Here is a 12306-nt window from a genome sequence, read left to right on the forward strand (position 1 = left end):
ATTAGCCTGATTTAAGAAAATAATTATTTGTAGGTCTGATTGCATCAGAGGTCAGTGAGACACGTGATGTTCTTCAGGTCAAGGCTGAACAGAGGGAAACCAAAAGGTACCTGTCAGACACTCACCATGTTGTCGTACCCTCACTAAAGGCCATCCCTCAGTTGACGTAAAGGAACCAACTTGTTTTAGCCTGGGTACCAGTCTGTTTAGCTAACATCCCACTCCTTGTACTCATGTCATTGTGAAACATGACACGAAGTCAGACTGGTGCCCAGGCTAAACTTATTCTGCCGATCATGATATCAGAGGCTATGGGAGGGTAAGTCCATTCAAGAACATTTTGATTGAGTAGTAATACTACTGTATACTGTAATACTTTATATTTACAGGTATAGTTATTAATAGCTACAGATAGACCTTTTTGGAACATGGCTATAGAGCTGGCTAGAAATCAAATTATTTGTTTATTTGGACTGTCATGTTACCTACCGACTGTTGTAGTCTTTCGAGGATAATTATTCAGAACCACACCAGTAGTCATAAATATGCTTTATTTTTTAAAAATACACTATTTACAGTACATATGTGCTGAGAGTCAATGTGACTCAGTAAGTGGTGATAACTGCTGTTATTCAGGTGGATGCCTGTGTGCTGTCCATTCAGCTCCTCATCACTTCATACCTGGTTGTATCCAGACTTACAGTAAGATCTGCACGCTCAACTCAAATGTTCACATGAAAGAATGATGTACGTTTTGCATATTTATGAGGTTTGTGTGCAGATCTCAGGTATGACTACCATCCACCATTAATACAGTCTGAATTACAGTTACACAGAGGATTCCTCAAGTGCATGTAATAATAACGAGGATTTGTCGAACAATTTCACCCTAAAATTAGAACGCTGAACTGAGTATAAAAATGTTAGACAATTAATTTGGTTCCTTGTGTCCCAAAGCCTTTAATACCGAAGAGGAGAAGTGAATCCTTTTCAGACTAGCTATAAGGCAAACTGTGGTTTAGAGACACAGATTCAGAGTCCTATTCAATCAACTTGGTCCGACTGTGCAGTCGACAGAAGAGACTCACTAAACTGACCTCCTAAATCTCCTTAAGGCCTCGTTGTCAGAGACTTATCACATATTTTCGCCAAATGTCTGGTGTTCATTCTGAGCTGAAGTTGCCTGTCTCTGAGGAGGTTGAAGCGAAGGTAGTGGCAGGGGTGGAGCGAATGGAGATCTGGGTGGATCGGAGGAAGTAGGAGGCCCCTCGGGTTGGCTTCCAGTGGATTCCCCTCCTACGCTCTGACCGTCCCTTGGGTCTCACGTGGATATATTTCCCGTTCAGATTGGTGTCTCCGCAAGCGTTGAACCACCAGCCGCCTGCAAAAACCCATCGGATTAGTTCAACTGGATGCTGGTGTGAACAATAGCAATCTGCATTCAATCTAATGTTCCATTAAATAGTATGCTTCATAAATTAGAGGAAATTAAATCATTTCATTCAAACAAACCCTGTACTTGAGCCCTACGATAAACCATGCATCCATAAAATCCTATAACATCCTCCCCACTCCTCACTCCCCACCACTTTACCTGTGTAGGTATAGGCACAGTGTGAGTCTTCAAGTTTGTCATTGTCCTGGTCCTTGGTGGAGAACATCATACCGGTGTGGTTGCTCATTGCGTCAGGCAGATTTCCGGACGCCTGTGAGAGGTGGATTCTATAGTGGGCCTCGGGTCCATCCAGAGAGAAGTTGTACTCAATGAAGCGCTTGCCCCTTTTCCAGTCCTCCAGTTGGATGTTCAGGAAAGTGTCACCTTGACTAGCGAGGGAGTGGATCTTCCTCAGGCCCAGCCAGAACTCTCCTGTGACACAGACAAATCAATAAGGCTCAGTGCTGAAGTTGTACACACATACCCAGGCAGGTGACTGGTCTGGTTCACTGGTCATGGGAAGTACACATTACACCTCACAACTTGATCACTCACCTTGAAAGTCTCCAAATCCGTTTTCATATTTCTCCCAATTCTGATGGAAATTCATCGACCCATCCTTCCTTCTTTGGATGACAGTAGCGCCTCCATCTGCAGAAAGGAAAGAAGAAATGCTTAACTTCAAATCAATAAATCTACATTAATACACAAATGTTTCAGCTCATACGAATGGCTGGAATGGTGAAAATGGAATGGTATCAAAAACATGGTTTTCACGTGTTTGATACCAGTCCATTCCCTCCATTCCCTCCATTCCACTCCATTCCCTCCATTCCACTCCATTCCACTCCATTCCCTCCATTCCCTCCATTACACTCCATTCCCTTCATTCCACTCCATTCCAGCCATTATTATGAGCCGTCCTCCCCTCAGCAGCATTCAATGGAGCATTGGTGCTACTCGTCTGTCTTACCTTCACCCATGTCACAGTAGACCATGAAGGGCTCAGATTGGTTAGGCTTGATGGCGTACACTCCACTGGCTCTCTCGCCCTTGTTGAATAGCTCACTGCAGTCTGATGAGAGATCTGTGACACAACCATATTTTACAGTCTATCAGCAGCACCTTGCTGAAACCTGTTGTTCCTCAAACATTGTGTTTTAGTGTGGACCTTGTGTTTTGTAGGGACCCTGAAAGAGTAGCGGCTAATGGGAATACAAATAAACAAAGAGATCATGACCCTTTTAAAGCACCTTACCCGTCATGTCCAAACTGCCATTGGTGGAGGTGTTGGTCAAATACCCAGCGAGGGTGGGTGTGGCAGACTGGAAGTTGTCAGATGGTTTCTCAATGGTCTCTTGCATGAAAGGGTTGTAGGTGAGCTGAAAATGAGAAGGAATAGTGTTGTTACGGCACAAGCAGTCATTTCTGTCACTCTGCACACTTGTCGTTTTAATAGGTTTGAAGCGTACACACAAATAATCCTGGTAGATGAGGTGAATAATCGCAGGTTAGCATTTTTAGTCATGAATCTTGTTCTGGAGGCAGCTCTGCAGAGTGGTCACTAGCTGGCAGAGCCACAAAGTCATCAAGTCTGATTTTAAACCTAACTCTAACCTCAATTATTTTTTTTACACTATAGACAATTTTAACTTTGCAGCTGGCCCATCTAGCAGAAATCGCTCGGTTCTACCTCCAGGACAAGATTCATGACAAAAAACGTCAACCTGCTGAATAATCACAGTAGATGAAGTGAGTTTCACACATATAATGTAAAGCACCTTGAGCATCTGGTGATATATACATCCAAATAATTATCGTTACTATAATGGATTGAACATAAAAAAATGAAGTAATTTGCCTGTTCTCATGGTTGTAAGACTGTAAGGCTCAAGCTACATGTTGTACAATTAACTACCTTCACCTCCAGAGTTTTCATCTTGCTCCTCTGGTGGTCGAGCTGGTCGCTCTGCTCTCTCACAGCCTTCAGCAGCTCACTGATGCTCCTCTCCTGGGTGTGGATCACATCCTGTGGGACACATGACGGGACAGGGATGGGTCATTTCTCCAGACATGACTATTTATCCTTATAGGGTTCAACAGTTCTATCTGGTACTAAAGTGGTGTTAGGGAGTAAGCTAATCACTAGAACCAAAGGTTCAAAGGTGACTTTGGTCAATGTATCTTCTTGAGGTTGGATGAAGTGACTGAAAACCCTGTCAAATTTCCCCATAAACCTTACCTTGTCCTTGGTATCTTACCACGTCAGTATTATACATGGATATTGCAGTGAGTATTGGGAGAATCTTAATCTTTAACACTATGCCCCCCCCCCCCATGGGTTAAGGTCAGGTTTGGGGTGGCTCACCTTCAGTGAGTTGATCTCAGCCAGCTGCTCGGCGGGGACCAGGCCCTGAGACAGGCTGCTCAGCTTCACCTCCAGCCCTCCCACCTTGCTCCGAAGCTGGCTACGCTCCTGCAGGATGCTCTCCACTTTTGAATTGATCTCCAGCGACAGATTCCGTATCTCTTCGTTGTTGGCCTTGAGCACCACTGTGGTTTTCTTCAGCTCCTCCTCTTCCCCCTTGATCTCGCTGGCCAGCACGGAGAGCTGGTTGAAGGAGCTGTCGAAGATGTTGAGTTTCTGGAAGATGTCGTTTATCTGGCTCTTGGTCTTATGGACGAAGTCCCTGAGGCTGTGGCCGAGCTGGAGGAGACCGTTGGCCAGGAGGCGCACGTCATCCAGAGCGGCGAAGCGGGAGCGAGTTTCAACGGCGGGAACCTGAGGTAGAGGAGAATCTTTGGACATGGGCTCCTCCTTGGCGCAGAGGACCAGGGGCCAGGAAGCCACAAGAACGAACAGAAAGGTTAGCGTTAGCTTCATTATGTGTTTTTTTTTCTGTCTTGAGACCTTCAAGGTGTTGGTAGTGAGCTGGCCAGCCGCTTCAGTCCCCTCTTCCCTTGAAAAGACACCACAGGACACAGAGCTAGTAAACTATATAGGCTGCCTGGGATGAGGTTGATTATTAACTTACTCAACTGATTTTATCTCTACATATATGGATGCAGCGTTCACGAGTCCAATTTACAAAGAGCTTAACTCCTTCATGAGTAGACTCTGTTTGAAATGACTGGAGTCTGACTATTATTTCAGTGTTCTATTCTGAAATTCAAAAGAAAATAACTGAGTGGGCAGCTGTGTGTGATGCATTCAATCGGAATGTTCAGTTCAAAACACACTGGTGTGCCAGTCTGGTACAAGAATGCCAATTCCAAAATTGGTACCAGTCTGGTACCATCGATGCCAATTTCAAAACTGCCACATCCGTGTGCCAGTCGGGGAATCGTCATGGAAGACCAAATAAGATGTTCTTGTTGGTTCTCAGAAAGCATCTTAAGCAAAAAAAAATGGAATAAAGTTCCAAGTCCAAATGTATTTAGACTTGAACAGGGCACACAATAATCAACAACCACTGTGTATAATTATTATATCTGATTGGAGTTTATTTTTTAACATTTTGAAATAGACATTCATAACATTTACTTTGGGTGAGTTGCAGGAAATTAAGCTACAGAAGTGCAGTACAGTGATTCTAAAGCCTTGTTCAAATTGGCAGTTTGAAGTAACACATTTCTTTTGGGGGGGGGGGGTTAAATATCGTATTCGAATCTGTTCTTTTTCCTGCAGTCTGAACAGCCAAAAAGCAGATGGAATAAGATATTTCAAGCCCCATTTCAAACGACCTCTGATTCCTGGCCATGCGACTTGTGTCTGTTCGCCATGCGAACTGTCAAATCTGATTTATTTTCCCTCAAGTGGTTTTTAGACTGTTATTTGGCATATCTTGTTCCGTGCTAGCTACTCTGTTGACAGTTTTGACAAGCACATGTGGTAGCTAACTAATTTGTTTACAAACAAATTAGTGAATGTGCTAGAATGCAAAACAGCTACTTAGCTAGCTAGTTGACTTATGTGGCTAGCCAGAAAGGACTTGTTTTGAAAGTTGGATCATCGTCCAATGGCGGCAAGCTTTACACCACTCCAGCCGACGCTTGGCATTGCGGATGGTGATCTTAGGCTTGTGTGCGGCTTCTCAGCCATGGAAACCCATTTCGTAAATCTCCAGACAAACAGTTATGTGCTGACTTTGTTTCCAGAGGTGGTTTGGAACTCTGTAGTGAGAGTTGCAACCGAGGAGACAATTTTTATGCGCTACACGCTTCAGGAATTGCCAGTCCCATTCTGTCAGCTTGTGTGGCCTACCACTTTGCGACTGAGCCGTTGTTGCTCCTAGACAACACCACTTCAGAATAATAGCACTTACAGTTGCCCGGGGCAGCTCTAACAGGGCAGAAATTTGACGAACTGACTTGTTGGAAAAGTGGCATCCTATGATGGTGCCACGTTGAAAGTCACTGAGCTCTTCAGTTAGGCCATTCTCTTACTGATGTTTGTCTATGGAGATTGCATGGCTGTGTGCTCGATTTTATACACCCGTCAGCAACGGGTGTTGCTGAAATAATTTGAAGGGATGTCCACATACTTTTGTATATTTAGTGTACTTGCAAGCAATAAGGGTGCATTTGGAAAGTGACTTTTTCCACATTTTGTTGCGTTACAGCCTTATTCTTCTCATCAATTTACACATAATACCCCATAATGACAAAGAAAAAACAGAAATATCACATTTACATTAGTATTCAGACCCTTTACTCAGTACTTTGTTGAATCACCTTTGGCAGCGATTACAGCCTCGAGTCTTCTTGGCTGTGACGCTACAAGCTTAGCATAGCTATATTTGGGGAGTTTCTCCCATTCTTCTCTACAGATCCTCTGAAGCTCTGTCAGGTTGTATGGGGAGCGTCGCTGCACAGCTATTTTCAGGTCTCTCCAGAGAGGTTCGATCAGGTTCAAGTCCGGGCTCTGGCTGGGCCACTCAAGGACATTCAGAGCCTTGTCCTGAAGCTACTCCTGCTTTGTCTTGGCTGTGTGCTTAGGGTCGTTGTGCTGTTGGAGGGTGAACCTTCGCGCCAGTCTGAGGTACTGAGCACTCTGGAGCAGGTTGTTATCAAGGATCTCTTTATGCTCCATTCATCTTTCCCTCGATCCTGACTAGTCTCCCAGTCCCTGCTGCTGAAAAACATTCCCACAGCATGATGCTGCCACCACCATGCTTCACCGTAAGGGATGGTGCCAGGTTTCCTCCAGATGTGACGCTTGGCATTAAGGCCAAAGAATTCAAACTTGGTTTCATCAGAACAGAGAGTCTTGTTTCTCATAATCTGAGAGTCCTCCAAGCGGGCTGTCATATTCCTTTCCTGAGGACTGGCTTCCTTCCGTCTGGCCCCTCTATCATAAAGGCCTGAATGGTAGAGGGCTGCAGAGATAGTTGTCCTTCTGAAAGGTTCTCCCATCTCCACAGAGAAACTCTGGAGCTCTGTCAGAGTGACAATCGAGTTCTTAGCCCCTCCCTTACCAAGGCCCTTCTCCCCCAATTGCCCAATTGAGCTGGGCTGCCAGCTCTAGGAAGAGTCTTGCTGGTTCCAAAAGTCTTCCATTTAAGAATGATGGAGGCAAGTGTGTTCTTAGAGACCTTCAATTCTGCAGAAATGTTTTGGTAGCCTTCCCCAGATCTGTGCCTTGACACAATCCTGTCTCTGAGCTCTACGGACAATTGGCTTGGTTTTTGCTCTGTGTGCCTTTCCTAATCATGTCAAATCAATTGAATTTCCCACAGATGGACTCCAATCAAGTTGTAAAACATCTCAAGGATAATTAATGGAAACAGGATGCAGCTGAGCTCAATTTTGAGTCTCATAGCAAACAGTTTGAGTACTTGTGTAAATAAGCTATTACAGTTTTTTTAATTGTTAATACATTTGCAAAAATGTCTAAAAACCTAATTTTGCTTTTTCATTTTGGGATATTGTGTGTAGATTGATGAGATGTTTTATGTATTTTATAACTCAACATCATTTTATAAAAGGGGAAGGGGTCTGAATACGTTCTGAATTGACTGTATATGCCAGAGAGCGATCAATTCCGCTGAAATTCTTGTAAATTTAGGAATTAAATCACACTCCCTTGAAAAACTCCAGCTCCAACAGCTGATTAAAACATCAGTGAGGTCATACATCTCTATTGTGTATAGTAAGTTAATTCATGCAATCATCTGCAGAAAAATAAAAGTTTACACCGCTTAGATTACATCCTGGGCTGGTTCTACTCTTCAGCAATAAGGCCCGAGGAGGTGTGGTATATGGCCAATATACCACGGCTAAGGACTATTCATAGCACGACGCAACGGCGAGTGCTTGGACACAGCCCTTAGCCGTGGTATATTGGCCATATACCACAAACCCCCTGAGGTGCCTTATTGCTGTTATAAACTGGTTACCAACGTAATTACAGCAGTAAAAATACATGTTTTGTCATACCCATGGCATACGATCCCATATACCACGCCTGTCAGCCAATCAGCATTCAGGGCTCCCACCACCCAGTTTAAAATAGAAAATAGGATATTGATACAGCAAATACTGCTACTGTACAGTAGTGCTGATGTGATTTTGATCCATACAACCTATATACAACCTATATAGAACCTATATACAACCTAATAAACAAACTCTGATGCAACATAAGATATGCCCGTGCTCCAGAGGTCCCTCTGTTAAATGTTAACTGATTGGTCCGACATCAAACCCCAGTGTGTGGACACAGCAAACACTGCCCTCACCCCTGTGTTGAACCAGAGGCCCCTGTCTCTGGTCACTCTCTGGATGGGAGCGGCTCTAACCCTCTATGCTGTGTGTGTGTGCGCGCATATGTTTGCGTGGGCGTATGTGCTGAAGTTTGGGATAGTTGCATGGGGCACGGCGGAGAAGTAAGTTGGAACTGGTCAACAGGAGTTGACACATTGCCCTGTTGCCCTACATTTTTGCTTGATCACTTCAAATGGAAGTACCTGTTAACCTGACAGTGACCATAAAGGCTAGTTTATAGTCTGTGAGAAAAATGCAACTAGCTACGCAAAATGCCTGGTTGACTGCTATGCTAAAAAAAAAAACTCTAGTCATGGTTGCCAACAGCCTTTTGACTTTTGGTCGTGGAACCATGTGTCTCATGTGATGCAAGAGAAGCTACTCTTGCCTCACATATGCTTTCTGTCTGTAGCTCAGTCAGGCTGGAACGCAGTGTAATGTGACGCAACTACACAACGTAGTCATTTTGAGTAGCTAATTGCACTGTCAGCTTTATCTATGTAGACAATAAATGAGGCTTTAGAATTGTCTCGTGGAGGAAAATCTGATTTGACCAATTGAATATAGAGCTAATTTGTATCTGAAGATTCAGTTAAAGATTCAGTAAGATAAGGTTTCATCTGGCACACGCTTGACAGTAGATAACTGGTTTTCCTTGAACTGTCTGCGGCCAGGCATGCTATACGAGTCTACAGTGGCTTTTTATCATTGACTAGTCAAACAGTTTCGCCAGACAGCATATCTACAGTAGACACAGCTTGCTAATCAAACCAAAGCCAATGTGTGTGTTTGAGCAATCGATAAGTCACGTTTCAAGCTCAACCAGTGATGAATGTCACGTTTTTGTCCTCGCTGTCAATCACCCCCTATAACCCCGTTTTGCTTCATCATGTTCCTATCCATGTCATCTGTGTAGCAGTGGCTAGATGTTCTTTACCATACGGGCCTATCAGATTTGCCACCAATGCTCCTTATAGGACATCACTGCACTCTATACTCCTCTGTAAACTGGTCATCTCTGTATTTCTGTCGCAAGACTCACTGGTTGATGCTTATTTATAAAAACCCTCTTAGGCCTCACTCCCCCTATCTGAGATGTCTACTGCAGCCCTTGTCCTCCACATACAACACCCGCTCTGCCAGTCACATTCTGTTAAAGGTCCCCAACGCACACACATCCCTGGGTCGCTCGTCTTTTCAGTTCGATGCAGCTAGCGACTGGAACAAACAGTCAAACTGGGCAGTTTTATCTCAATCTCTTCATTCGAAGACTCTCAATCATGGACACTCTTACTGAGAGTTGTGGCTGCTTTGTGTGATGTACTATTGCCTTTACCTTCTTGCCCTTTGTGCTGTTGTCTGTGCCCAATAATGTTTGTACCCTGTTTTGTGTTGCTACCATGTTGTGCTGCTACCATGCTGTGTTGTCATGTGTTGTTGTCCTAGGTCTCTCTTTATGTAGTGTTGTTCCTCTTGTTGTGCTGTGTGTTTTTGTCCTAGGTCTCTCTTTATGTAGTGTTGTTCCTCTTGTTGTGATGTGTGTTGTTGTCCTAGGTCTCTCTTTATGTAGTGTTGTTCCTCTTGTTGTGATGTGTGTTGTTGTCCTAGGTCTCTCTTTATGTAGTGTTGTTCCTCTTGTTGTGATGTGTGTTGTTGTCCTAGGTCTCTCTTTATGTAGTGTTGTTCCTCTTGTTGTGATGTGTGTTGTTGTCCTATATTTTAAGTGTTTGTATTAATCCCAGGCCCCCGTCCCGCAGGAGGCATTTTGCCTTTTGGCAAGGCGTTGTTGTAAATAAGAATTTTGTTCTTAACTGACTTGCAGACTTGTTTCTAATACTTGTTTTGATTAAGTCTGTAGTGCCAGATGGGTTCGCATATTTATTTAACTAGGCAAGTAAGTTAAGAACAAATTGTTACTTTACAAATTAAAAATGTGTAAGGAAAGGGAAAGGATACACAGAGACAAGTAAATATGGAACGTATTTGATCCTTGAAATATATACAAAGGGACAGGACTTCACACTAAACTGCATAGACCTTTGCAGTAAAGTCGAATCGTCGCTATAGTAACTGTTTGGATAGTGCAATACATACTACACCGACAGGTAATCAGTTTGTGGATGTGGATTCTAGTAAGATAGGTTGTGATTGGTCCTTCTTGCTGAAAGAGGCCGGCTCAGTTTGAGGTCTATGAACTCTCGATCGAGATCGAGAGGAGACCTCTGCAGCACAGAGGACTATACTAATACTGCCAATAGGAACCAATAACCACACTGACCTACAGTAGCATAGAGGACTATACTAATACTGCCAATAGGAACCAATAACCACACTGACCTACAGTAGCATAGAGGACTATACTAATACTGCCAATAGGAACCAATAACCACACTGACCTACAGTAGCATAGAGGACTATACTAATACTGCCAATAGGAACCAATAACCACACTGACGTACAGTAGCACAGAGTTACATAATGCACATCAAATTAATGTATACTGTAGTCCAGATGTATGATTTACAATAACCCAGCACGGATACCTTCATATAGTCACTGTGGGGACGACGTAGTCTATGCACTTATTGATGAAGCCTGTGACTAATGTGGTAAACTAGCCTAGCCTCTGTTTCATCGGAAACACTTCCGTATTATCATTGCATTGCTGCTGTTTTTTATTTAAGGAAATGTTCAAGCCTGTTCTATTTATGTAGCCTATACGGTAGTCCTATGAATTTGTTAGTTTATTTTCAGTTATCGACTCTTGTCAATTTTGTTAAAATGTGTTTCCGCCCGGTCTCGAACCGGGGACCTTTCGCGTGTGAGGCGAACGTGATAACCACTACACTACGGAAACCTTGAGAAGACTTGCAGTCTGCCATCACTGTCAACACCAATGGCACAGTCCTATGGATTGTGTATCACTTCCAATAGAGAAATGTTTATGGAGTGAATTCAGTCATACTTAGATTCACATATTTCTTACTTAGATAAACATGTTTTTCTACTTAGATATTTTCAGTTATGCAAATTACGCAACACTACATGCAACAAAATCTCCTGAGTTTGGAAAGTTACAACAAAATCTCAAAGTAAAACTTTAACTTAAAGCCTCCGTTATAAAAGGGCCATACATGCTTAAAACACATTATACAGTATTATACCTGCAAGCTGGTACCGTCGTCACCAATATCAAATATGCACGTAATAAAAGCACCAATTGGAGCTCTCCTAAACCTAACCTTTATGTGAGGATCACCTTTCACCACTAGAGGGCATTCTTGACAAATTAACAATATAAGCATTGGGGAAAGTTGACATGGAACAGATTTTAGATAGTTTTTTTTATTGTCACAGCTAAATGTTTTTTTTTTTTATTGTCACAGCTAAATGTATTGTTTTTACAGGGTACGGCACCCCTAGATGAAATTACGGTTAAGTGCTTTGCTCAAGTGTTGACAAAAAATGGATCGTTTTTTAGAATTTTTTTACCTCTTCTGTTTGGGTATTTGAACGGGAGACTTTTTGGTTACTGGCCCAACGCTCTAACCGCTAAACTAACTACCTGCAGGCCAACATACAATGCATGTCCCAAAGATGTAAGAACAAGGATTTATACAGGTAGGAACAAACATCTACATGAGTTGCAGTCTTAGTATTAATCAAGAGAGAGTGATCTTCAACTAGCCTACATTCACATTTTTTAAATGTATGCCTTTCCTTACCACAGTAAACTAACGATAACTCTTCACTTTATACTGTAGCTGCCCAGACCTGCAGGGGCAGAATGGAACCAAAAATCCATCTGGGCATTTTTAACACAACGTCCCATTCTTTTCCTTTAGGCTCACCATTATTAGCCACATAATGATCATTTTGCACAAAACTAATTTAGACTGGTCCACTGGGCTAAAATGGACCAGCCCATCTGGAATTTGCACAAAACTGTAATTTAGACTGGTCCACTGGGCTAAAATGGACCAGCCCATCTGGAATTTCCACAAAACTGTAATTTAGACTGGTCCACTGGGCTAAAATGGACCAGCCCATCTGGAATTTGCACAAAACTGTAATTTAGACTGGTCCACTGGGCTAAAATGGACCAG

The 12306-nt window shown here is 43.0% G+C and overlaps 2 protein-coding genes and 1 non-coding gene across 4 annotated transcripts in view; 1 reads left to right on the forward strand and 2 right to left on the reverse strand.

The window, feature by feature from the left end:
• Nucleotides 1-534: 534 nt before the first annotated feature.
• On the reverse strand, nt 535-4416 carry LOC110509038 (angiopoietin-related protein 3). Of its 2 annotated transcripts, none has more exons than XM_021589981.2 (7): nt 3804-4416; nt 3360-3464; nt 2694-2817; nt 2409-2522; nt 1991-2086; nt 1595-1867; nt 535-1381 (listed from the first exon to the last, which is right to left on the reverse strand). In XM_021589981.2, the coding sequence occupies exons 1-7, from the start codon at nt 4317-4319 to the stop codon at nt 1164-1166; spliced, it is 1446 nt and encodes a 481-aa protein (XP_021445656.1). In that variant the 5' UTR covers nt 4320-4416; the 3' UTR covers nt 535-1163. The 2 variants fall into 2 exon arrangements, with proteins under 2 accessions (XP_021445656.1, XP_021445655.1); XM_021589980.2 differs by having other exon boundaries at nt 3354-3464; nt 3804-4415.
• Nucleotides 4417-10984: 6568 nt separating this feature from the next.
• trnav-cac lies at nt 10985-11057 on the reverse strand. The gene has a single exon. It is a non-coding gene; the product is annotated as a tRNA-Val (tRNA).
• Nucleotides 11058-11522: 465 nt separating this feature from the next.
• LOC110509039 (KN motif and ankyrin repeat domain-containing protein 4) overlaps nt 11523-12306 on the forward strand; it is a 32942-nt gene continuing 32158 nt past the window's right edge. The window contains exon 1 of the mRNA XM_021589982.2: nt 11523-11821. The gene's annotated coding sequence lies outside the window, so the exon portion shown is untranslated. The remainder of the gene's footprint in view (nt 11822-12306) is intronic.

The sequence above is a fragment of the Oncorhynchus mykiss genome, chromosome 28, assembly GCF_013265735.2.
Source record: "Oncorhynchus mykiss isolate Arlee chromosome 28, USDA_OmykA_1.1, whole genome shotgun sequence".
Classification (NCBI taxonomy): domain Eukaryota; kingdom Metazoa; phylum Chordata; class Actinopteri; order Salmoniformes; family Salmonidae; genus Oncorhynchus; species Oncorhynchus mykiss.

Coding starts and splice junctions, on each gene's coding strand:
- LOC110509038 (XM_021589980.2), bottom strand. CDS start 4,319: ATGAAGCTAACGCTAACCTTTCTGTTCGTTCTTGTGGCTTCCTGGCCC. Junction 2,523..2,693: donor TGGCAGTTTGGACATGACGG/GTAAGGTGCTTT, acceptor GTTGTGTCACAG/ATCTCTCATCAGACTGCAGT. Junction 1,382..1,594: donor CTGTGCCTATACCTACACAG/GTAAAGTGGTGG, acceptor GGGTTTTTGCAG/GCGGCTGGTGGTTCAACGCT.